Source organism: Phascolarctos cinereus, unplaced genomic scaffold (genome assembly GCF_003287225.1).
Source record: "Phascolarctos cinereus isolate Bilbo 61053 unplaced genomic scaffold, phaCin_HiC Scaffold_5;HRSCAF=322, whole genome shotgun sequence".
NCBI classification, from domain to species: domain Eukaryota; kingdom Metazoa; phylum Chordata; class Mammalia; order Diprotodontia; family Phascolarctidae; genus Phascolarctos; species Phascolarctos cinereus.
In genome coordinates this window covers 34,250,575-34,274,696 of record NW_027555958.1, presented here as the reverse complement: position 1 = coordinate 34,274,696, position 24,122 = coordinate 34,250,575, and the positions used below count along the sequence as shown (strand labels likewise).

At 57.5% G+C, this 24,122-nt stretch overlaps 2 protein-coding genes across 6 annotated transcripts; both read left to right on the top strand.

Moving 5' to 3' along the window:
* Nucleotides 1-1,721: 1,721 nt before the first annotated feature.
* NEK8 (NIMA related kinase 8) lies at nucleotides 1,722-11,587 on the top strand. 3 transcript variants are annotated; one of them, XM_020963204.1, is made up of 16 exons: nucleotides 1,722-1,856; nucleotides 2,201-2,352; nucleotides 2,844-3,049; nucleotides 3,451-3,683; nucleotides 4,340-4,471; nucleotides 4,900-5,108; nucleotides 5,622-5,701; nucleotides 6,681-6,862; nucleotides 6,944-7,094; nucleotides 7,337-7,413; nucleotides 7,750-7,867; nucleotides 8,291-8,441; nucleotides 8,832-8,995; nucleotides 9,100-9,258; nucleotides 9,736-9,894; nucleotides 10,456-11,587. In XM_020963204.1, exons 1-16 carry the CDS (start codon nucleotides 1,737-1,739, stop codon nucleotides 10,482-10,484), a joined length of 2,322 nt encoding a protein of 773 aa, XP_020818863.1. In that variant the 5' UTR covers nucleotides 1,722-1,736; the 3' UTR covers nucleotides 10,485-11,587. The 3 variants fall into 3 exon arrangements, with proteins under 3 accessions (XP_020818863.1, XP_078010923.1, XP_020818864.1); XM_078154797.1 differs by lacking the exon at nucleotides 9,736-9,894; XM_020963205.2 differs by lacking the exon at nucleotides 2,201-2,352 and having other exon boundaries at nucleotides 1,747-1,856.
* A 1,337-nt stretch (nucleotides 11,588-12,924) lies between these two features.
* Nucleotides 12,925-22,243, top strand: TRAF4 (TNF receptor associated factor 4). Of its 3 annotated transcripts, none has more exons than XM_020963208.2 (7): nucleotides 12,925-13,215; nucleotides 18,637-18,688; nucleotides 19,445-19,549; nucleotides 19,656-19,817; nucleotides 20,056-20,217; nucleotides 20,590-20,745; nucleotides 21,058-22,243. In XM_020963208.2, the coding sequence occupies exons 1-7, from the start codon at nucleotides 13,073-13,075 to the stop codon at nucleotides 21,688-21,690; spliced, it is 1,413 nt and encodes a 470-aa protein (XP_020818867.1). In that variant the 5' UTR covers nucleotides 12,925-13,072; the 3' UTR covers nucleotides 21,691-22,243. The 3 variants fall into 3 exon arrangements, with proteins under 3 accessions (XP_020818867.1, XP_020818866.1, XP_020818865.1); XM_020963207.2 differs by lacking the exon at nucleotides 12,925-13,215 and adding an exon at nucleotides 14,610-18,058 and having other exon boundaries at nucleotides 20,080-20,217; XM_020963206.2 differs by lacking the exon at nucleotides 12,925-13,215 and adding an exon at nucleotides 14,610-18,058.
* Nucleotides 22,244-24,122: the final 1,879 nt, after the last annotated feature.

Genomic DNA, 24,122 nt, shown 5'->3' with positions numbered 1-24,122 from the left:
TCAGGAAACTGCAGTTCTGTTTCTACAACAACTGTGCCTGGGATAGAATAATAATTGACATGTATGTATATATAAAGGGAAATTAGGTGGGGCAGTGGATAGAGCACCAGGCCTGGAGTCAGGAAGACTCAGCTTCCTGAGTTTAAATCTAGCCTCAGACACTAGCTGAGTGATACAGGGTAGGTCACTTTACCCTGTTTGCCTCAGTTTCTTCATCTGTAAAAAGAGCTGAAGGAAATGGCAAACCGATCTAATATCTTTGCCAAGAAAACCCCAAATGGAGTCATGTAGAGTCAGACTTGATTGAAAACAACTTAAAAACAATAAAATGTGTGTATACATACATACATACATACACATATATACAGATGTATATATGTACATACATATACACATATTAAACTAAATGCTACCGGTCTTTATTATTCACATGTAACAGAGAAAGAAGTTGATGATCAGAGAGATTACACATGGTAACCCAGCTAGGAAGTGTTCAGGGCAGAACTGAAATCCAGACTTCATTATACCAGGATGGAGAGAAGGTAGAAAAGGCAGTGGAAGCAGTAGGAAGCTCAGGCGTTCTCTGAGCTGGGCAGAGGAGATGGAGGGATCAAGGAAGCTGGAAATGAGGCACTCTGGGTGGGAATTGAAGACCGGGTAAATGAAAAGATAGATATTTGACAAGCATTTATTAATCACCTCCTGTGTGCCAGCCACTGGGCTAAGGATTGAAGATAAAACAAAGGTTAAAAAAAAGTCGTTGACCTCAAGAAGCTTATATGCTAATGGAGAAGAGAGTATGCAAACAACAGTATCTAAAGCTACATACTGTATGAACAGGAGATTGACTCAGAGGGAAGGCTAGAGCCTTCAAAGTGGACTATGAAAGACTTTTTGCTGAAAATGAGATGGGACTTTAGCTGACACTTGAAAGGATCGAGGAAAGCCAAGGAGGTGGAGATGAGGAAGGAGAGACCCCCAGACATGGGGCACAGCCAGTGCCGGTGAATGCTCCATGTGGGGGATGGAGCGCCTTGTGCTAAGGAAAGCAGTGAGGCCAGTGCCATTCCTGGAAGAGTAAGGCGGAAAACTGGAAGCGTGGGAAGGGGTCAAGACAGCCCAAGAGGATTTCATGTTTGATCCTGGACTTCATAGGGGACCACTGGAGGTGATGGAGTATGAGATGCCCAGGTATGGATGGAGCTGCAGCAGAGATGGACAGGAGAGCAGCGCAAGGAGACGTCGAGGGTGGGAGGAGAACTGAAGAGGGTGGGGGGAAACGGGAAGGGGAGAATACGGATCTGGGTGAGCCAAAGACTCCTGTAGGGGCCAGTAAAGGAGCCTGGGGAGGTCCTGAGACAATGCAGTGTGATGGGAAAACGCAGAGGGATTGCTTGGGGTTTGCATCTCTGCTCTGACACTTGCTGTGTGTCCTGGAGCAAGTCACTCAACCTCTCTGAGTCTCAGTTTCTCCATCCGTACAACGGGGATTCCCTTGGGCGGAAGAGGGGAGGCTCAAGCTAACGTATGTAAAGCACTCTGTAATCTTTACGGCGCTTTAGAAATATCACCTACAGCGGTCTCGAAGGGAAACAGCGGGTAGGGAGGGGAGCGCGCAGAGTAGAAGGCAGCGAGTTAAGGAGATTAAGGGTGGGGGGCGACCAACACACAGGGCCAAGCACCGCCCCTCTCCGGCCGGGAGGGGAGCACACGCAGACAGGCGGAGGGGTCTGCGCATGCGTCGTTGGCGCGCTTTTACCCCCGCGGCCTCCGTAGTGGGTCCCGGAAGCGCGGGCCCGAAGGGACGCCATGGAGAAGTACGAGCGGATCCGGGTGGTGGGGAGAGGCGCCTTCGGGTGAGGCAGGGCACGGGCTGCGGGCGGGTATGGGGAAGACAGCGAGGGAGGTAGGGCACAATCGAGGAGGAAAGGACAAACACGCCCAGCTCGGATCCAGCAGGCCTGGGAGCGCCAGCCTGGCCGTCATGGGCTCCACTCCAGCTCTCGGAAGTCCCGCCCCCACTTCCGGCCCTGGTTCTCGCCCACAACTAGGCGGGACCTGAAGTCCCGCCCTCGAAGAGCACGCCCCGTTTGGGGCCGCGCCCCCATTCTGACCACGCCTTTCTCATGGCTCAAACTCACTTCCAGGGTGGCCTGTCCATTTAGCTGCCCCACATACCCGGTGTCCCCTCCTTTCCCAGCTCCAGCCGCCCCCTGCCCCTCTGCTCTGCATCCTGTGCGAAAGCGCCTGGCTTGGACCTGAATTCCAGTCCCACCTCTGGCACTATAGCTGTGTGATCACTGCAAGTCACTCAATCTCTGGCACCCTCAGTTTTTCCATCTGTAAAATGGGGTGGGTGGTTCTAGATGACCCTGCTCTCAGTTCTTATGTCACTTACCTTTTTTTGGGGGGGCCTCAGTTTCCATGTCTATAAAATGGGGTTAGTGTTCCCAGATGATCCTATTCTCAATTCTCGATGGTCCTCTAGAACAGGGGTAAGGAACCTGTGGCCTCCAGGTTGTGGTAATAATAGCATTATTTATAATATCATTTATTAGTAATGTAATAGTATTAGGATATAACATAATATCATAATTAATCCCCCTAATGAAAGGATTTGTTCTATAAAACTTGGACTCAGTCAAAAGGCCACACCCGAGGACCTAGAAGGCCACTTGTGGCCTCGAGGCTGCAGCTTCCCCATCCCTGCTCCAGCCCCTCCCCCTGTCCCCATGCCTGCTGCACTCCTGGCAGCCTGCCCCTCCCTATCCAAGTCTTCCTGTCAATCAGCATTGATTAAATGCCTGCTGTGTACCAAGCCCTGTGCCCCCCGGGCCTTTCAGGATCGTGCACCTGTGCCTTCGGAAGGCCGACCAGAAGCTGGTGATCATCAAGCAGATCCCAGTGGAGCAGATGACCAAGGATGAGCGGCTGGCCGCCCAGAACGAGTGCCAGGTGCTCAAGCTGCTGAACCACCCCAACGTGATCGAGTACTACGAGAACTTCTTGGAGGACAAGGCCCTCATGATCGCCATGGAGTACGCCCCAGGTGGGGGTGCCCCGCTCAGCCCTGCCTGCCTCAGAGTGTCCTTAGCTTCCACCTCCCCGGCCGTTGGCTTATCCTTGGCCCCGGGTGGGATGAGAATGCCTGAGCCGCCCGGGGCCCCTTCATTGCTGCCGTCTTCCTTCCTAGCTCTGCCTGGGCTTGGAAAGAGCCTCCCACCGAACCTGAGTTTTACCTCTGTCCCTGCTGTGGCGATGCTGGGAAAGTCCTTTCCCTGCGAGGCCTCGGTTTCCTTGTTTGTACGGGGAGGGCTCGGTCCCCAGAGTCCCTTCTAGCAGGGACGTTCTGACTGTTCCTGGCCCAGGGAGAGGGTGAGGCTCCATGCCATCGAGGGCCGCGGGATTCGGGCGCGTGGGGGATGGCCTCATGCCGTTCTCTGCCCACAGGGGGCACGTTGGCCGACTACATCCAGAAGCGCTGCAACTCCCTCCTGGACGAGGACACCATCCTGCACTTCTTCGTCCAGATCCTGCTGGCCCTGCACCATGTGCACACCCACCTCATCCTCCACCGGGACCTCAAGACCCAGAACATCCTCCTGGACAAGCAGCGGATGATCGTCAAGATCGGTGACTTCGGCATCTCCAAGATTCTGAGCAGCAAGAGCAAAGCCTACACTGCAAGTGGGCACGGGGCAGCGGGCGGGCTCCAGGACAGGCTTTGGGGCCTCCCCTCCCCCGAGCTCTTGGCCTCAGCTCTGTCTGTAATCTGGTGTGCGACTCAAGGTGGCTGGTGGGACTTCATGGTCCCTGAGGTCCTCTGGCCCTCCCTGGCCTCTCCAGGTCCACACCGCAGCTGAACAGAGGAAGATGGAGAAACGGGAGGAGGGGCCTTTTTCCAAGCCTGGTCTCTCTTCCTTGTGAGAGACTCCCCAGTCCACGATGGTAGGAGGAGCATGGGAGCATGGGGTTACGGCTCTAAAGCCAGAAGGGACCTTTGAGGTCTAGTTCAGTCCTGCGTCTTACCAAGGCCGAGATGGGGAAGTGACTTTGCCCAGGTTGCAGGATGAGGGCCTGTGCCGGAGTCAAACTGGCCGGCAGTCTGTGTCCCCACCTCTTTTTGCTGAGTTTTTGTTTTTTATTTTACCTTTTTTTTTTTAGGCAATTGGGGTTAAGTGACTTTCCCAGGGTCACACAGCTAGTAAGTGTCAAGTGTTGGGTCTGAGGCTGGATTTGAACTCAGGTCCTCCTGACTTCAGGGCCGGTGCTCTATCCACTGTGCCGCCTAGCTGCCCCTCTGCTGAGTTCTTGTTAATCCTCACCATCTTCTCCGCAGGTGGTGGGTACCCCCTGTTACATCTCCCCAGAGCTGTGTGAGGGCAAGCCCTATAACCAGAAAAGCGACATCTGGGCCCTGGGTTGTGTTCTCTATGAGCTGGCTAGCCTCAAGAGGGCCTTTGAGGCTGCGGTAAGCCTGGGGGCTGGCAGGAGAGCAGGCTTTCCACCTCACTCCCTCATTCCCTTGGCAACCCCCAACTAGGCTTCTCTGTCGTCCAGAATTCCTCCTCTCTGACCCTAACTTTAACACCTCTCTGCCAAGCCTCATGCCTCTCTTCCTTTCCAGTCATGTTCAAGGCCCTCACCTCTTCCAGGCAACCTTCCTTGATTAACCCACCTGGCTCTCACCCTGGCTTCTTGGAGGTGTGACTGCTGTTTTCCTCCCCGTCTCCTCTTCTTCACTGGGCTTCGAGTCTGTGTCTTCTCTCCCTCATCAGCCTGGTAGCTTCCCGGGGCAGGTCTGTGTCTGGGCAGGGACTGGCTCTTTTCTCTCCGGCCTGGCCCAGCCTGGCGTGCTGCCCACAAGGTTTCTGAGCAGCCTTGGCTCTCCTTGCGTAGAATCTCCCAGCCCTGGTGCTGAAGATCATGAGTGGCACCTTCGCACCCATCTCAGATCGATACAGCATTGAACTCCGCCAGCTGGTGCTCAGCCTGCTGAGCCTGGAGCCTTCCCGACGGCCCCCACTGAGCCACATCATGGCCCAGCCCCTCTGCGTCCGGGCGCTGCTGAATCTCTACACTGATGTGGGCAGCGTCAGGATGAAGAGGCCAGTGAGGCGGGCACGAGGGAGAGGACGGGAAGGGAGAGACAGCTTCGCAAGGGCCGGGGGAGGGCGGCGGGTATGGGGGACAGAGCAAGTGATGCACCCAGAGCTGGGGAGAGGCATGCTAGGCATCACCAGTCATAGCTGTAGGGGGAGGGATCTCACGAGGCACCCAGTTCAAGCTCTTCATTTTACAAATGAAGAAACTGAGGCCTCCATGGCCACACAGCTGGTAAATGGCACAGAGGATTTGAACCCAGGCCCTCTGATCCTGCTTCACCAGCCTACCTCTGGGTTGAACCCCGTCGTTTTACAGTTTAGCCCAGAGAAGTTATGTGACTGGCTAGAGGCTGTGCAGCAATGTGGTGGGGGCAGCATTGGTCCCGGCTCAGCCCTCGTGTTTGGCCGTGCTCCCACCCTGCCTCCATGTGACATATCGCCCCTTGGGGGTAGGTGAGCTCGAGGCACCAGGGGCCAAGTGACCGCTGAGCCAACATCTGTCCGTCCATCCCACAGGGTAGAGAAGCCCCTGGGCAGTGTGCCCGCGATGCCGTGTGGCCGAGCAGGCGGCAGGACAGGCGGCCCCCGATCCCGCGGTAAGTCCGTTTTGGGGGTACTGCCGGCCATCCCCTCCCCATCTCCATCCTGGCCTCGGTTTAGTTCAATGACGCATCTGCTAACTGCCACTGGGGTTCCAGAAGGAGGTAGGCCTGACCTCAGAGAGCTTCCTGCCTAATGGCAGGGGGCAGATTCAGCCCGCCCCGGGGGAGAGACAAGAGATGTCAGTCAACGAGCATCGCTTCCTGGGATGCTGAGAAAGGCAGCAACTGCCTCTGCCCTCCAGTAGCTCCCATTTCAGTGGAGGTGGCTTGGAGGTCCCAAGGCTCCTACGGGATGGACGCAGAGTGCGTGGACAGGAGGGTGTTGGCTGGGGGCGGGGCTGGGAAAAGACTCCCCTGGAGAGGCTGGAAGAAAGCGAAGGAGAGAGGAGGTGGTGAGGAGGGGGAGGCCCGGGCCAGGAACCAAAGCGAGTCAGGGGAAGGACTCCAGGGGGCGGCCGTAGACATGCCTGGGAGGTGGGGGGAGCACCTGAAGGACACGCCCTTGCAGGGCAGGTTAGGTTTTGTAAACGGTGTGAAGGAAAGGACATTAACAGGAGGGACCCAAGACCAGAACAGGACGTAGAGGGTGGACGGTGGCCTGGTCTGGCTGAAACGTGAGGGAGAGTAGAAGGAAAGAAGGCTGGGAAGGTGGGGGAGCGCTCCCCACCTACATGTTGTGGAAAGCCTTGACTGCCAGTACCAAGAACACATGCTTTATTTACTGGGCAGTAGGGAGTCACAGCAGCTTTTTGAGCAGAGCAGTGACTTCCTGTATGAGATAGGGATTGTAGAGAGTCAGTTAAGACACAGCTCCAGTCACTAGACAGAAGATGTCACTTCTTACTCCCATCCCCCCTCACTAGCTCCTAAGACAGCTTGGAGAAGTCCCAGGGTCCAGCTGTTCTCATGATACCTCCTTTGGTCAGTCCCAGGGGATGGCACATTGAAGCCCTCCCCCACTCTCTCCCTGCAGGTGTGCCCCAGGGACTGCCCCGGCCAGCCATCCCCCCTCCCCTGTCCTCCGTCTACACCTGGGGTGGCGGGCTCAGCGTCCCCACGAGACTGCCCATGCTCAACACTGAGGTGGTCCAGGTCTCGGCCGGGCGCACCCAGAAGGCTGGCGTCACTCGGTCCGGGCGCCTCATCATGTGGGAGGTGAGCCAGGGGGAGCCAGCTCCGGGGGTGTTAGGGCCGGTGCCTCGGCCCCCCAGCTCAGCACCCCTCCATCCGATGCAGGCGCCTCCCATGGGCGTCGGTGGAGGCATCCTGCTGCCGGGAGCCTTGGAACAACACCAGCCTCAGTTCATCTCCCGCTTTCTGGAGGGCCAGTCGGGAGTGACTGTCAAGCATGTGGCTTGTGGGGACCTCTTTACTGCCTGTCTCACTGGTATGGGGCAGTGGGCAGCATGAGGTGTGGGCCTGGGGTGGGGCGGGTGCATGTGGGCAGCTGGACCCCCGACTGAGGCGGGAAGCTTGCCGAAGGACCCCAGCTATGGACTCCCGGGGGGCAGCCGACAAGCCCCAGAAAGGAAGGGCCCTGCTCTTCTCCCCACTTCTTTCCCACCCACACGTACTCTAGTCCCTGTCACGGCCCAGATCCAGCCCTTCCCTCTTCTGTGCCCCCCTCAGACAGAGGCATCATCATGACCTTCGGCAGTGGCAGTAACGGCTGCCTGGGCCATGGCAGCTTCACCGACCTCAGCCAGGTGTGTGTGGATGTGGAGGGAAGAAACATCAAAGAGCCTGCCTCCTGGGGGGTTGGAGGGGAATCCCCAGAAACCCTCCCCTCCCCCATGGGGGCCACACCTGCCCCTGCCTGCACCTGGTCGGATCCTGGGGGGGGGGAAGGAGAGGGGATTTAAAGAGACAGACCACCGTAAGAGGGGTTTCTAGCCTGCAGTTAGCATTCAGAGGGGCTGGGCCTTTCTCGGTCTCTGGGCTGGGGCTGGGCTCCAGGGGAAGGAGGGGCAAGGAGAGACAGGCTGGCCAGCATTAGCCCTGAAAGCCTCAAGGTCCCATTTCCCCCTCTTTTCCCCTTCCAGCCTACGATTGTGGAGGCCCTGCTGGGCTATGAGATGGTGCAGGTGGCCTGTGGGGCGTCCCACGTCTTGGCCCTATCCACAGAGCGGGAGCTGTTTGCCTGGGGCCGTGGGGATGGTGGTGAGGGCCGGCCCCCTGTACTAACAGGCCCCTACCACCGGCCTTCTGGTGCCATACCCCAGGACCTCTAGCGCTCCCATCCCACATACCATGGATGGTTGGAGGCCCCTTTCTTGGTCTAGTGGGAAGGATATTCAAAGGCAGGGTAAGGATAGAGGAGCCCCCAGCTCTGTCAAGGTCTGCAGGACCTTTCACTCCAGGCCTCAGTTTCACCATCTGTGAAATAGAAGAGTTGGATTCGTTTCTCAGTGCTCTTCCAGCCCTGCCAGTGGTCTGTGACTCCAACTGTGCTCTGTTAGCTCTAATTCATCCCACCTCCCCTTGCTCCCGGCTTGCCTTTCCCCAGGGCCCTGCCTCCCTGCCCCAGCCTGCTCCTTTTCCCTCCATCCCCAGGACTCATCCTTTTTTCTGCTTGCCTGGCAGGCCGACTGGGGCTGGGCACCAGGGAATCTCACAGCTCGCCACAGCAGGTGCCTGTGCCCCCTGAACAGGAAGCCCAGTGGGTGGTGTGTGGCATTGACTCCTCAATGATCCTCACGGTGCCGGGCCGGGCCCTGGCCTGTGGCAGTAACAGGTGAGAGGACAGGGCTGAACTGGCCACCCACAGCCCTCAAGCCCCTCGATTCCATCACCGTTTGTCAGGTGCCCGGCCCTCCTGCCACAGCAGCATCCCAGGACGTGGACAGCCCCAGGCACGAGGGGGACTTTGTTCTCGCCATGGTCTTGTAGCGGGCTCACCCAGCCCACCCTCTCCCCTTAGTGAAGCCCTCCTGGACTGTCTGTAGTTCCCCGTCTCATCGCCTTTCTGTTCTTCCTTTGGTGAGCCTCCCATGTCCTGCTTGTGCCCTCCTATTGCCAGTTCCTGATGTGACAGATGAGGAGAGGACCATCTCCTGTTCTAGACTACCTCCACTGGTCCTGGTGGCCTCCTTCCACGTAGTGTTGTTCCCTGACTTGCCTGCAGGTTTAACAAGCTGGGCTTGGACCGAGTGTCCCCTGGGGAGGAGCCTGGCCCCCATGACCAGGTGGAAGAAGCCCTGAGCTTTATGCCCCTGGGCTCTGTGCCCCTCGACTCCGAGCCTCTAGTGAGCGTTGATGTGGGCACTGCCCACTCCGCTGCTGTAACAGGTGAGTGGCAGATTCTCTGCACCTGAATTTGGAGTTAAGAGGAGGGAAGCAGGACTCGTTCTTTCCTTGGAGACCCCTTGACTCACACCCAATTTCTCCCTCAGCCTCTGGGCAATGCTACACATTTGGCAGCAACCAGCATGGGCAGCTGGGCACCAGTGCCCGCCGGGGTAGCCGAGCCCCCTGCCTGGTGGCAGGGCTCCAGGGGATCAAGGTGGTGATGGTGGCTTGTGGGGATGCCTTTACCGTGGCCATTAGCGCAGGTAAGGAGCAGGTGGTTTTCTGGGCAGTGTCGGGCATCTGGAAACTTAGTGGACATCAGTGATGCCTGTGAGTACCCAGAGGGTCAGCCTGTGACAGTGGACAGATCGTGGGCTTAGATCCTGCCTCTGCCATGTACTCCCTGGGTAGCCTCAGGGCACTGCTTTCCCTCCCCCGGGCCTCAGTTTTCTCCTGAGGGAGCTGGACTCAGGTGACCTCATAGCCAGCTTTCCAGCTGGTCTGTGATCTCACAAACCCTGGTGTATTAGAGCAAGTCAGGGGCACCAGTCAGTGCCCAGGAATACGTTGATGTGAGGACCTCAGCAGGACTAGATCTGGAGAACAATGTGGAGTCCGCATTGATCCTGGTGTGAATAGGGGGAGGAAGGAGTACCATGTAGATGAGGGTTGGGCCCCATGGGTGCCCCAATGGGGAAGGAGCTATCTTCTGGCCACTCCCCTTGGGTTCTCACTGGCAGAAGGAGATGTGTACACTTGGGGCAAAGGTGCCCGCGGCCGACTGGGGCGCAAGGATGAGGATGCTGGGTTCCCTCGGCCTGTGCAGCTGGATGAAACTCAGCCCTACACAGTGACCTCTGTGTCCTGTTGCCATGGGAACACCCTGCTAGCCATCCGCCGTGAGTCTGTCCCCCAGAGATACCCTGGTTGGGCCTATCAGCCTCTTGGCCTGGGATGCTCCCTGCTTTCCTTGCCTGTATCCTTCTGCCCAGGTCAGAGTGGGCACTGGAAACGCTCTCAGCTTCTGAATGCAGGCATTTGTATCTTACCATGAATTCCCAGAGACCCTCTTGGGAGGGTCTCGTTGATGCCTGAAGTCACAGGGACATGGGGCATCCTATGGGCACCACCAAGTGGTCTCTGCCACTTTCTGGGCTAGAGAATGGACCCTCTGGCAAGAGAACTGGCAGTCAGTACCCTCCCCCTAACTGTCTTGTTGGAAAACCCCCCCAAAGCACCTGTCCCAACCAGAGAGCAAAGACAGGTCACAGGAAGCTGTGGTGGGGGGTGGTGAGCCCTCATAGGAGACTTCTGAGCTTACATGCCCCTCCTCTTAACTCCCATGCCGCCCTCCTCTCCCCCATACTCCTCTCTCTTCCCCCAGTGAAGACTCTGTTTTTGGACTGCTTGAAGCCTGCCCACCCCAGGGGCTGAATTGGTGTCTTTACTCTGTCTTCCAGCTGCCACAGAGGAATCCATACCACCCTGAGCACCTCAAGCTGGATTTCCGCCCCAACAGAGAACAGAGACCTCACCCTCCTCCCCCTGCCACCCCTAGCTGTACTGGGTGTCTGACTCCAGTGTGGGCAATGCCCCCTGGTCATTTAGGATATTACCTCTAGTGGTGTGACTTAACAGTGATACATCAAAGACATCTCTAGGCGTAGGGGAGCCTGGCACCCTGTGTCCCAGCTCCCCTGGAATGCCAAGGGCACAGGCCTTCCACGGGATTGGAAATGCCAGTCTCATCCCCCTAGCTCCTTCAGTAAATGTTAAGTGCCAGCTTCCATTGCCAGGCACGGTCTGCCTCTCTTCCCCCCACTCCAGGCCTGCAGCACACCCTGTCAGCATCAAGGCCTGGTTTTGGTCCTCTGAAAGCTTTTGCAAACAAAGTTGGCTGTCAGGAAAGGGGCAGGTGGCCCCTGTCAGGCACTCACCATGCCAGGCCCCCAGGACACAGGCATGCAGAGAGTGTATGTGTGTGTGTGTTTCCCCAAGACCACTTCCCCAAATCCAGGATAGGTGAGTGAGTTCATTTCTCCAACCTGCCAATGTGGACACTCCACGCTGGGGCTTCATGGCTCCAAGCCAGTACAGGCAAGTTTGGGCTTGTCCCTATGGCCTGGAGGAGGGGGAATGTCCGGAAGGAAAGGTGCCACCCCCACACTGGCAGGGCCAGCAGGTATCAGAGTTTGCACAGCCACAGATCTTGGGGGGGAAGAGGCAGTGTGTGGGCCACCTGGGTAAGGGCAGAGGTGTAAAGATCTACAGGGAGGACGATAAAAAAGTGGGGAGGGAGGAAGTGGCCATGTACCCACCTGATTGGACCTGGCTTCCAGCGTCGGCCAGCCGCCTCCTCTCTGCTCCCTAGACTCAAGCCCTGGAAAGGCCTTCCTGGACAGCTCTCTCCCAGGGCTTGTGTGAGAAGGGACATTTCCTTAGACAGGCTTCTTGTTGAAGCCCTGGATGCCAGAGGGGTGCTCTAAAATGGCATCTCATGGTTCCCTTCAGGGAGAGGGGGGGTGTATGTGTTGGGAGTGGAGGGGAGCCCCACAGGGATGGGGAGTGAGGCTAATAAAAGGAAGCCAAAGACCAGGTTGTTTGCCTCCGAGTTAATTACAAAGCAGTGTGTGTGTGTGTGTGTGGTGGGGGGGGGTGTAGTGTAGCACACAGGCACCCAAGGGCACGGATAAGCCCGGGACCTTGGTTGCTGGGCAGCCAGGGGAGGAATGTGGGTGCAGCCAGGTGCCCCAGGGCTGAGGTTTCCCCTGGCACCATGCCCAGGCCCAGTCTCTTCTCTCCCTTCCCCTATGGGTGCCCTCCTTTCGCTGGCCTGGGCCCTGCTTCCAGCTCCCCCCTAGCTCTTCCCTGTGGCCTCCGGTTGCTGCTGCTGCTTGGCACGCTTGGACCCCTGGGCCTGACACGTGGGTCCTCGGGGAGCTGGGGCAAACCCTGGCCTCAGGCTCATTTCGTTCTCACCGCTGGGTCCCAGAAGACTAGGGCTTCCAAAATAGCCTGCTGATTTGCATAGGGCCCACCCCTGCCGACAGTACTCTAACCAACCCCCCTCGCCCCCTTTCTCTGTCCCTGGAGCCAGCAACCCCCTCCCTCCTCAGCCCCTAGCCTCTCGGAAAAATGCAAGTTCGGGTTCAGCCCCAAGGTCCTGCGGCTTGGGCAGTCTCCTTGGCCCAGCTGGTGGATTCGCACCTGGGTCCGTGGGTGTTTTTATTTTCTCACTTGGCCCTGGTCCCAGAATCCTTAGGGTCCAAGCAGTCCTCCCTCTGCGGTCAGCGAGGGAGGGCTCCCCAACCACTCCCCATTAGGGTGGGGAGTAGTTGCTCTTCCCCCACTGGGGTAAGGAGATGGGGGGGGGGAAGACAGCCCCTCCCCCTCTTCCGGATATAGCTGAGTAAGTCAGCGAAGCGCACCGAAGGTGAGGAGAGCGTGATTCATTCTCCCTCAATCCTCTGCCTCCTGCCCGGCCCCTACCTAACCTGCTTTGGGTTTAAGGCCCGGGGCGGGGGCGGGGGGGGGAGATCCAGAGGGAGGGAGCCAGCCTGGAGGGAATGGGAAACCAGCCCTTGAGGTGGGGGTGGGGTGGCCAAACGGCAGACCCAAGGCACTCTTCGGATTGAAGTGACCAGAGAGAGACTGACACACAGAGACACGCACAAGAGAGAAAGAGATGAATGAATGAGAAAGCTGGGCACAGGGAGGTGAAGGTCCGGGTACCAGAACAAGGCTGGGCGGACAGGGTGGATAAGAGGGAGGGAGAGCTTGGAGGGCATCTGTCCCCGCCCCCTACTCCCTGCGGGACGGGCTCGGGGCGCCCGGCGGTGGGGGGGGGGGTAGCGGGGGGGCCGGCGCTAGGACCGGCCGGCCGGCTTGGGCTCCGCCCTCGTCCCCGCCCCCACTCCGCCCGCCCCGGGAGGGGCCGGATCATGGACCTGGAGCGGCGGCCGCCTGGGCTGCAGTCACTAGTGGGCCGGCCGCGCCGTGCCTCGCTGGGGAGCTGGCTGGCTGCGGGGGCCGCGGGCGCCGGGGCCGGCTCTCAGCCCGGCCGCCCGGCCGCCCACCATGCCCGGCTTCGACTACAAGTTCCTGGAGAAGCCCAAGCGGCGGCTACTGTGTCCGCTGTGCGGGAAAGCCATGCGGGAGCCGGTGCAGGTCTCGACCTGCGGCCACCGCTTTTGCGACACCTGCCTGCAGGAGTTTCTCAGGTGCGTGGGGACCCCCGGGTGTCGCAGGGGCGCCGGAGCCCGAGATCACGGGGGCGCCAGGGATCCCCAGGCAGGGCGACGCCCGAGTGAGACCTGGAGGACCCTCGTGGGGGGAGGACCGGCCGGAGAGGGAAGGTGGCGAGGGCGACGGGGGGGAGGTCTCAGACCCGCATCCCCAGGAGAGGCGAGGGAGCGCGCTGCAGATGGGACGCCGGGGTCCCATGGGGGAAGGCAAGCTTCTTCGGACTGGGCGGGCTGGGGTGGGGGGGTGTAACCCTACTGGGCCGGGCGAGAGGAATGGGGAGGCTTCCCCTCTCCCTTTTTTTCCGCACCCCCGGGGCCCGGATTCGAACAAAGGGGTCGGGAGAGAGGGAGCGTTCTGAGCCTCTGGTTAGGAGAGACCCGAGTAACAAAGGAAGATCGAGCGATCGGCGGCCACTACGGTGACGGGGCAGGTGGGGCTGAGGGTGGGGCGGCCCGGGCTGGGAAGGGAGCTCTGTTACCCTTTGTCTTATTACTGAGCCCACTCCCGAACCCGCTCCGGCCAGAGGTCACCCCCTCCCTCCTCCCATGACCTCGTTGGGGCCCCCCAACAACAATGTGCGATGACATCAAGAGAGGTTGTGACGTCAGCACAATAGGGGACCCTCCCCCCTTTTTTCGGTGTCTTTTACCTCTTCCTTCCCTACCTTACTTTCTCTTCCGCCTGGACTCTCCCCAGGCACCCAACAGAGAAAGAAAGATTCTCCACCCGTCCGCCCCCACCACCGACTTGCCAACCTAGGTCCCAGCGGCTCTAGGGAAAAAGCCCCTGCCCCTTTCTAGGCGGGACCCCCAAAGAACTCTTGAAAGATCCCCTAACAGTCCGTGCAGACTTGCCCCTGGGCTCCTCTGGTACAGGCAGTGAGGTCTCAGGGCTCCCAGCCCTCCCCAAGTAATAGGGTCTACACTGCACACCCGGGGTAAAAAGGGGCTAGATAAGTGTCGCCAGAAAGGAGTACTTGGATGTAGGGAGTGGTGTGAGTAAGAGGCCAGGCTGGAGGAGTCTCTTAGCCCATACCTGGCCCCTGGATCACTTGATTTGGAAACTCTGGGGATGGTCTGTGGAAGGAATCCAATAAACATCAGTCTGGTGTGTTGATCTGATGCTTGGCATCGGGGTCCCTTTACAGGGGATAGAGGAATCGGAGGTCACAAGCTTCTCCCTAGGGATCTCCCACCTAAAAGGAATCATCTTTGTCCCTCCACAGTGCCCCTCATACACAGGATAGGGATAGAGACCGAACCTGTGATTTCACTGGGGTAGGGAACTCGGATCTCCCGATGCTAGCCAGTGTGGACCTTCTCGGCAATTTACCATCTTAGAAAGCTGCATGAGGCCTGAAGAGGTTAAGTGATTTTGTCCAGGGTCACAAAGCCTGCATAGGTCAGATGTGTGACGGGAACCGTGGTCTCCCTGGTTTGGAAGCCTCTCCTAAACAGTGGGCAATCCATAGTTTTGGTGTACTCAGCCGAGGGTGATTCAAGCAAACCACCTCCCCGCCCTCCATACACATATTCACACACTCATGCACCATCCCCAGCATTTTCTCCACCCCCTTTTGTCCCTGTTATTTTCTTCCCACTCCTGAACTAAATCAGCTTCCTCCACTGCCTCCCACACAAGGGTGAGGGCAGAGAAAGGTAAAGGCCAGAAAGTTGCTATGCCTCACTAGGACTCACAGCTAGCTTCTATCTTGAACTGTGTATCTGTCTCCCTGCCTGCCTGACCATCTGTTCCACTCTAATACAACCCTCCCCCAAGCTAGTGCCAACCCCCAGGGCACAAAGGGAAAGCAGGCTACAGAAGGGGCATTGAGCTTTAGGGTTGAGATGGCAGAGGCAGACAGCCTGCCTCAGTGATCCCAACAGACACCCAGGGTCTTTGGTCTTGGGGCTCTCTAGGATATTTCCGGTGTGAGATTTCTCTCCCTCCTTTTCCTTTTCTTTCTACCCCTTTTCCTCCTTCTCCCTCTTCCCCTGCCCTCTCTTCCTTCTCCCGCTTCCTCTCTTGGACCTTTCTGTGGGCTGATTTTAGAGATTTGTATCCTGGACAGGGAACGAAGTGAGCTTTGCCTTGTCTCCCTTTCCTGGATTCAAGGATCCCCCTGCCCCAGCCCCATTCTTCATTCTGATTCTCCCTTATGACCAGCAGAGATCTCCTTGGCATGGAAAGCTTTCCCAAGCACCCCATGCTCTGACTCTCTGGCTTCCCCTCCTCTGATGTTTCAAATCACTCAGACTCTCCTCACACCCAAAACTCCAGCCCCCTTCCCATTCTTCCCAGGACCCTTTTCTACCAGGGGAGAGGAGATATGCATGTGTCAAAATGGAAATGCTTTTCTCCTAGACAGCCCTTCCCACCTGCTGTATCTCACTGGGGCAGCTTGTAGGGGACTCCAGAATGAGGAAACTCCTTCCACCTGAGCAGTTTGGCACCTGCTTTGCTGCATATAGAGCCTCACATAGTTTGGGGGTACTGAGAGGTTACCCAGCCAGTAGGGCAGAAGCTGGATTTGAACCCAGGCCAGGTTTTATTTTGTTTTGTTTTACTTAGAAGCCAGCTTTTCATCCGTTACACCACCCTGCCTCTCCAAGCTAAACTGTTCCTAAATTCCATCAGAAAAGTGTCACTGAAAAGCCTAAGGAGGCCAGAGAAAGGGGTGGGGAGGGAAAGGAGGAAGGAATCTCCCTGTCTCTGCCCTCCCCTTTCCTGCTCTTTCTCTTTTTGGAGGAATTCCAGCAGTTTGGTCTCAAAGTCCAAGCTGGGAGAGAAGAGTTCAGCGAGGGCCACATCTTGCTCACACTGTGTGCCAGGGGTGGGGGGTGGGAGAGCCTGTAGCACTGAGAATCGGGGGCCACTGGGGCAGTAGGTGAGGGGGCTCCTTGCCCCTTCCTCTTCCTGCCCTTCAGCCCCTCGGAGGAACAGAGCCTGAACGGAAGTCTCAGGCCTATCCTTTGTCTTCCGTTCCTCTTGCCAGACCCTTCAGGCTTCTTTTCTCCAATATACTGGGCTCCTCTTCTCAGGCCTGCTGCCTACACATCTGGGTTATTGCCTCCTTGGTTTCCAGATGTTCCCTCCCCTCCTCCTTCCTTGACAGCTGGCCCCACGGGGGACTTCGAAGTTAGTGAGTCCCTGGGCCTCCCCACGACCTTTCCCCCTTCACAGATATTGTCTTGGGGGGAAGCTGGGAAGGGGGATGGGGCTGCCAAGTCCAACTGCCTTCCCCCTCCCCCGCTTCTGCCTCCAGGCCTCTCTCCCCACCTCCCCCACCCGGAAATCCCCTCTTCCTCTCTCTAGGCCCCCAACCCTCCTTTCCCACCCCTTCCACTCATCCTGCCTTTTCCCCCCAGGCCCTGGGTGGGTGGGGGCAGGGCTCTTTCCCCAGAACAAGCCTCTTTCTGGACTCTAGTTCTCTATAGGGACAGACCCCTTCTCTCCCCCCCCAACCCCAGTCTCTTTTCCTGGCTGGCTCCGGGGCCTGGGCTGATGAAGGAGTCAATTCTGCTGCAGCTGCTTCTCCCCCACCCCCAGCCCAGCCTCCTTAGGTCCTTCTAGAGAGGGAGAAAGGGAATAGATTCCACTGGGGAGGGGCCCCACTTCAGGCTTCCCCTGAGAATGTTTGTCGGGGGGAAAAGTTCAGTCTAACGCTATCTTCCTTCCCCATCCCTGGCCCTGACCAAGGCTTTAGTGCCACTCAAGGTGGAGTCTTTGCTCATGATGGGAGGGAGGGGAGCTGACCCAGTCCCTTCCCCCTTCTTTCTAAAATTCCTAACTCAGCACATTCTTGAAAGAAGTCAAGCGGAGCCCCACTTCCCTCCAGGCCTATTTCTCCCAGACAGTCCATTCATTTACATAGGCCAGTTCTTAGGCATTCTCTACACAGGTAGGCAGATGGCTTGGCACTGTCCCTTGGCATTGAGGATAATTGAATAACACTGGACTGCTGAACCCCCTTGGCAGCTGGCTTCTAGGGGTACTGCCAGGAAAACTCTTTGTAAACTAGATAAAGCATTTGAAAGTATGGTCAGAGTCCCTCAAAGCATACTTATTAGTGGTTATGGAGTAGTCTGGATGCTTGGGGACCTAGGGGCTTGATCAGGAAACAGCAGACTGTCTGGGCAGCTAGGTGCGGGGTTGACCATGCCCGTGAAGGTGCCAGTGCTTTGGAAGCTGCCGACTGCCACGTGGCCCCTTGAGCTACTCCTGTCTCTGCCTGCCCCCTGCCCACTCCTTCCACCTGACTCAGAACTGCCTGTCAGGAATGCAGTGCCCCTGGGGCACCTCTGGGAAGGGGTGGCTAAGACTTCCACAGGCTGTCAGGCACACATGGGTCCGTGCCCTAGCGCAGGGTCTTCCACAACACTTTGTTACTGGGTGGGAGTTGCCAGTTACTGGGAGTGGGTATGATATAGAGGCTGGCGCAGCAAGGTGGGGTTTGGAAGGGATAATGAATGAAGGTGGAGAGCAGATTCAGGCTTGGGGGAACCTCGAGGTGTTAGCCTATATTTTAGCTCTCGGGGGAAGGGGCATATATTTTCCTGGCATAGACCTGAGTGCACCCAGGGATGGAGGACCAGAACCGTTCCCCAGACAGCAGTCTCATGGCTCATGCAGTCCCCTCCTACTTCCCAAGCCCCCCCACCTCCCCTGTTTTGGGGGAGATCTGACACTAAGGGTGGGGCTTCCAGGAATGACCTTTGCCCTGGCATCACAATGGCTGTGGGTGGGGGAGTGCAGGAGTAGCCCTGGTGAGGCTGCCCTTGTACTCTCAGCCTGCTCCCTGAGAAGTTGTAGAGCTAAGTAAGTGATGGATTAGGATTGGGGGGGTGGTAATAGGAGGAGCCCAGCTGCCATGGGGGTGCAGATGAGTTAGCAGCAGCTGCCATATTTTGGCCAAATGCTGCCTGAAGCAGCTGTCTTTGCCCTCTCCATAGCCCCTGTGGTTTGTGCATCTCCATCCTCCTCCATGGGGAAAGGAGTTGGGGAGGGGGTCTCCAGCTTGGGGGGAGGGTGGAACATTGGAGGAGCAGGCTACTGCTCCTGAAGGCTGCCTTGCTCCCCACCCTTTGTGTGTCTGTTTCTTGCCGCAGGCAGGTTTGGGAACCGGTCTGGCCAGCCCTGCTTGGGGGGGCCAGCCCAGTCAGGCCAGGCTGGGGGTGGGGGGGGGGGTGTGGCCATAATCTCCTCCTCTTTGCCCACAGATAAGAGAGGCTGGGGCAAAGGGAGGTCTAAAGTGCCCTAAGAGGGGGTGCAGCTAGCTGGAGGTGAGGTGGGCAGCTCCTGGCTTACTTGTAGCCTAGGGCATTTACTGGGGGGGGGCGGGGAGTCAGGGTCCGGCTTATCTCACCCTTGCTTCTGGATTGTTTTTCCTCTTACAGTGAAGGAGTTTTTAAATGTCCTGAGGATCAGCTACCTTTGGACTATGCTAAGGTGAGGCCTGGAGAGTAGGGTGCCAAGTGGGCGTCCCAATGGCCATCCCATCCTCCCTCCTCTAACACCAGCCTCATTTTGGCGACTGGTTGTGGGGAGGAGGGGGTGTTGGCAGTCAGGGCAGTAGCACAGTGCCAATGTCAACTCTGGAGCAAGGGGCTCTGTGTGCCCCCACAAAGGAGGCTTGTTCCTCCCCTCCTCCACCAGTTTTCAAACTGGAGTCACTGGTGTTTGCCCTGTGTGTTCGGTTGAGGGGAGGGGGGTGTTGGGCACAATGCCTGGGGGGGGGTCAGTGCTCCAAGGCTCACAGAGACCGCTCTGTGCCCACAGGAAGCTGCCTTCCCGCCCTCTGTCCTAGGGCCTGGGCTTGGAGCCAGTCTTGGGCCCTGAGTAGGGACCCCTCCCCCACTCCAAGCTCAGGCCTTGGGATGGGGAGGAGCCAGGAGGAAAGCCGAGGGGGTGGGTCCTGGAGCCCAGCTGGATAGGACTGGCTACCTTTGCCTTGTCCATGGGGCCTGGAGTGGTGGGGAGAGGAGTAGAGAACACAGAATCTTAAAATTCATAAAATAACAAAACAGGAGTCAAAATGGTAGCATGGGCGAGGAGCCTTGGCCACACGTATCAGAAGGGGTAGCTGAGGCCCAGAGAAGCGAAATGACTTGTCCCGGGTCATACAGTGAGTTGATGCCAAAGCCAGGACAAGGATTTAGGCCTCCCCGGTCAAAGGAGGTCCTTAACCTACGCCTCCCCTCCCAGATCTACCCAGACCCAGAACTAGAAGTCCAGGTGTTGAGCCTGGTCATCCGCTGTATCCACAGTGAGGAGGGCTGTCGCTGGACTGGAGCCTTACGCCACCTGCAGGTGAACGGAGCCCCCAGGCCCTCAGGAGGAGTTGGGGGGAGATGCCCAGGCTCAGCCAGAAGAGCCCTCTGGGATAAGCCCAGCATGACTGTCCCATCCTCCGTAGGTCCATCTGAGCTCCTGCGGTTATAACGTGGTCTCTTGCCCCAACCGCTGTAGTGCCAAGCTGAGCCGTAGGGACCTGCCTACCCACCTTCAACACGAATGCCCCAAGAGGAGGCTCAAGTGTGACTTCTGTGGCATCGACTTCACAGGGGAAGCCTATGAGGTATGTGGGGGAAAGGGGGAAAAGGAGACTGACCAGACTGGAGTCTGTGGGAGGCAGGGGGACTACGACTAGGAGGGGCAGAGAGCCTGAGGTCTTGGAGACAGGTCATTGGGGTGTGGCCAGGGGGAAGTGGGGGCCCTTGCGATGGACCAGTATTCTAGGAGTGGGGATTTGGACTTTGGAGTCGCCAAGGATAAAGGTTCTGGGGGCTCTCTCTCTTTTCCACCCTGGCCTCTAGAGCCACGAGGGTGTCTGCCCACAGGAGAGCGTGTACTGTGAGAACAAATGCGGGGCCCGAATGATGCGGCGGCTGCTGGGGCAGCACATGATAACGGAGTGTCCCAAGCGGACCCAGCCTTGTGCCTACTGCAGCAAGGAGTTTGTCTTTGATACCATCCAGGTGAGCTGCCCCCTTCCTGTGCCCTGATGAGGAGGAGGTGGGGTAGGAGTGGGTAGGGAGCCAAGGGAATAGAGATGGAAAGAACTGGGATGCCCGTGCCAGCTTGGCTCCCAGGCAGTGGCTCAGTTCATCCATCCCGTCTGCAAGACTGAGGGGGGCAGGTCTGGAGGAGCCTCCGAGGTCACTTCCACATCCAGATTTGGTTGGGACTTCAGAGAGTATCTAGTTCATTTGATGTAAGTCTGGGAGCCCCGGAAGGGGAAGTCACTTGCCCATGGTCAAGCTGGCAGAGGCGAGGTCTGATTCCAAATCCACCCCCCCCAATCCTAGGATTCCAGAAGCCACTCACTGCTCTGTCCCTCCCCACCCCAGAACCACCAGCACCAGTGCCCCCGCTACCCTGTACCGTGCCCCAACCAGTGTGGAATGGGGAGCATTCCTCGAGAGGACTTGTCTAGCCACCTGAAAGAAAACTGCAGCTCGGCCCCTGTTCTGTGCCCGTTCAAAGATGCTGGCTGCAAACACCGGGTAAGTGTCCTTAGCTTTGGGACCGAAGCTTTCCTCAACATGGCAGACACGGGGCTTCTTAGGAGCTATGTGAGCCGGGCCCCACTCTCCTCCTCGGCAAAACGGGGGATTGGACTGGACGGATCATGGGATGGTGGACGCCCCCAGCCACCCCCACCTGCGCTCCTACCTTCTGCCAGCTCCTTTTGCTGTGCTCCAAGTATGCGGTGTGTCCCATGTCCAGTCAGGCTGCCCAGGCTGGCTTCTCCTAACGAACCAGGACCTGCTCCCTGACCCTACCTGGATCTCTGCCCTCCCTCTTGATGTCCGCAGTGCCCCAAGCTGGCGATGGGCCGTCACATGGAGGACAGCGTGAAGCCCCACCTGGCCATGATGTGTGCCCTGGTGAGTCGGCAGCGGCAGGAGCTGCAGGAGCTTCGGAGAGACGTGGAAGAGCTGTCGGTGGGCTGCGATGGAGTCCTGATCTGGAAGATTGGCGGCTACGGGCGCCGCCTTCAGGAGGCCAAGGCTCGCTCCAACCACGAATGCTTCAGCCCGGCCTTCTACACCCACAAGTACGGTTACAAGCTCCAGGTATCGGCCTTCCTCAATGGCAACGGCAGCGGGGAGGGGACCCATCTGTCCCTGTACATCCGAGTGCTGCCCGGCGCCTTTGACAACCTGTTGGAGTGGCCCTTCGCCCGACGGGTCACCTTCTCCCTGCTGGACCAGAGTGACCCGACAGTCACTAAACCCCAGCACGTCACGGAGACCTTCCATCCGGACCCCCACTGGAAGAACTTCCAGAAGCCGGGCACCTGGAGGGGCTCCGTGGACGAGAGCGCCCTGGGTTTTGGCTACCCCAAGTTCATCTCCCACCAGGACATCCGCAAGCGCAACTACGTGCGTGATGATGCTGTGTTCATCCGTGCTTCTGTTGAGCTGCCCAAGAAGATCCTGAGCTGAGGACTGGCCTGGGCAAGGGCGTCCCTGCTGCGGAGGGCAGGGGCACGGGGAGGGGGGCAGGTCCCCCCTCTCTCAACCCTCCCCCTTCACCACACTAGGCCAGGTTGCCCTTCTCCGCTGCCCACTGGGCTCCCACTGTGTCCCTCTGCCACGTACCCCCCTTCCCTCAGGTGCCTCTCATTGGTGCTTTTTCTCCCAGCTCCCCTCACCCCTCTGGGGGATGGGGAGGGGGAAACAGGCACTGGGGTCTTTAAGGGCTTGAAATAAATGATCCTATGAGCCGTCTCCTTTCCTGGGGGGTCCTTGGCTGCCTTGGCCCCACTGCCCCTTGTACTGTACCGGGGTGCAAGGCGAGCTGCTTGGCCCCCATACCAAGAGCCATAGGGAGGCGAGGTGGGGCTGGAGTTAGCCCGGCTAGCGGTCACTTTGTTTTTAACTCCACCCCTCCCCCATCCCCTGAAGCTGTGCCCTCTCCGGTTATTTATTGCTCGGGTGCCCAGTGGGGCACAGCGGGGGAGCCCTGGTTTGTAATAAATTCTGGATTGTGTATTTATTAACTTTGTCCAGCCCTGCTTTGCTCTGGGGGTGGGAGAAGGGCCTGGCTGGCTCAGGGCCCAGGAAGGTTTTGCACAGCTGCCTGAGAAAGGGGGTGGAGGGGAGGCCCTAGGGACAAGGGTAAGGACCACACTGATGGGAGGACTTCAGATGCCCAGGGAGGCTGAATATTGACAGCCTCTGGCCCCTCCTCACTTTGCTGACGAGCACAGGCCAGATTGAGTGGCTTGCCTAACGTCCCACGTGTGCAAAGGGGTGGAGACAATTCCAGCCTAGGATTCTAGGCTCAGGTCCAGGGTCCCTCACTGCATTGAGACAGCAGCCCCCTCTGGCGGCCACAGACGGCCACAAGCCGCCGTCCTCAGCACTTGGGTCGAGCCCCCTCTGGTGGTCTGACTGAGGAAGGAAGCTCCACCCTCCCCCCCCCAGCCGCACTTTTTTCTTGGTCCTTGAGTGTGACCTTGGATGGCACAGCTTAGAGAACAAGAAAGCTGGGACTCGGAGGAGGATTTTTATCTTACCCGTGCATCATCTGACCTCTCATAAAATTTCCCAGCATTCTTAAATCGCCTAGAGCCAAAGTGGCTAGGGAGCCAGAGAAAGCAGTGCGTCCTAATGTGTGCCGGGGGATGCAGATACACCCGTGAAGGCAGTCTGTCCTCAAGAAGCTTACATTCCAATAAAGGGCAGCAAGCCATCACCTGGAGGGGACTGGGGGTCAGGGAAGAGTACTGGGCTTAAAATTCTAGTAGGTAGCACCTCTAAAATGGGGATCAAAACAAGCTTCAGGCCAGCGGTTCTTAACGGGAGTCCAGGGCTGCTCATGAACTTGCGTGGGAAAGACAATTCACATCTTTATTTCGATACAGTCGGTGTCCTTTGCAGTCCCGTGTACTTTGTGCATTTAGAAACGTCACTCTGAAAAGGGGTTCGGAAGCTTTTTGCCTTTGAACTGTCCAGGGTGCCCCTGCTCCAGGACGTGACCACATAGGGTTGGTGTGAGACCCAGATAAAGGGCTCTGGAAAACAACCAGCTAACAGGATTCAAATACCACTGATTCCTGGGGTCTGGGGGCCAGTAGCTGCCAAGTCCTGGGCTTTCAGAATGTGCTTTAACCGCAGGGCACGGAATATAATATTCTGGAGGGCAAAGGAGATAGGATTACAACCAAGAATCACCTACCCAGCAAAACTGAGTATAATCCTTCAGGGGGAAAAATGGTCATTCAGTGAAATAGAGGACTTTCAAGCATTCCTGATGAAAAGACCAGAGCTAAACAGAAAATCTGACTTTCAAATACAGGACTCCAGTGGAACATGAAGAGGTAAACAGGAAAGAGAAATCGTAAGACACTTATTAAGATTGAACTGTTTACATTCCTGCATGGAAAGATGATATTTGTAACTCATGAGAACTTTGTCAGTATTAGGGTAGTTGAAGGAAAAAAATTGTATGTATGTATGTATAGATAGATAGATAGAGGGCACAGGGTGAGTTGAAGATTAAGGGGTCATATCTGGAGAATAAAGTTAAGGGATGAGAGAGGATGATACTGGGAGAACAAAGGGAGAGGTAGAATGGGGTAAATTATCTCAAAAAAAAAAACCCAGAAGAGTCTCTCACAGTGGAGGACAGGGGAAGGTGAGAGGGAATGAGGGAATCTTATTCTCATAGGATTTGGCTTAAGGAGAGAATAACATAGACATTCAATTGGGTATGGAAATCTGTCTTACCCTACAGGAAAATAGGGGAGAAGGGGACAAGAGAGCAGGGGGTGATAGAGAGGAGGGCAGATTGGGAAAGAGGGTAATCAGAAGCAAATACTTCTGAGGAGGGACAGGGTCAAAAGAAAGAATAGAATAAATGGGAAGGCAGG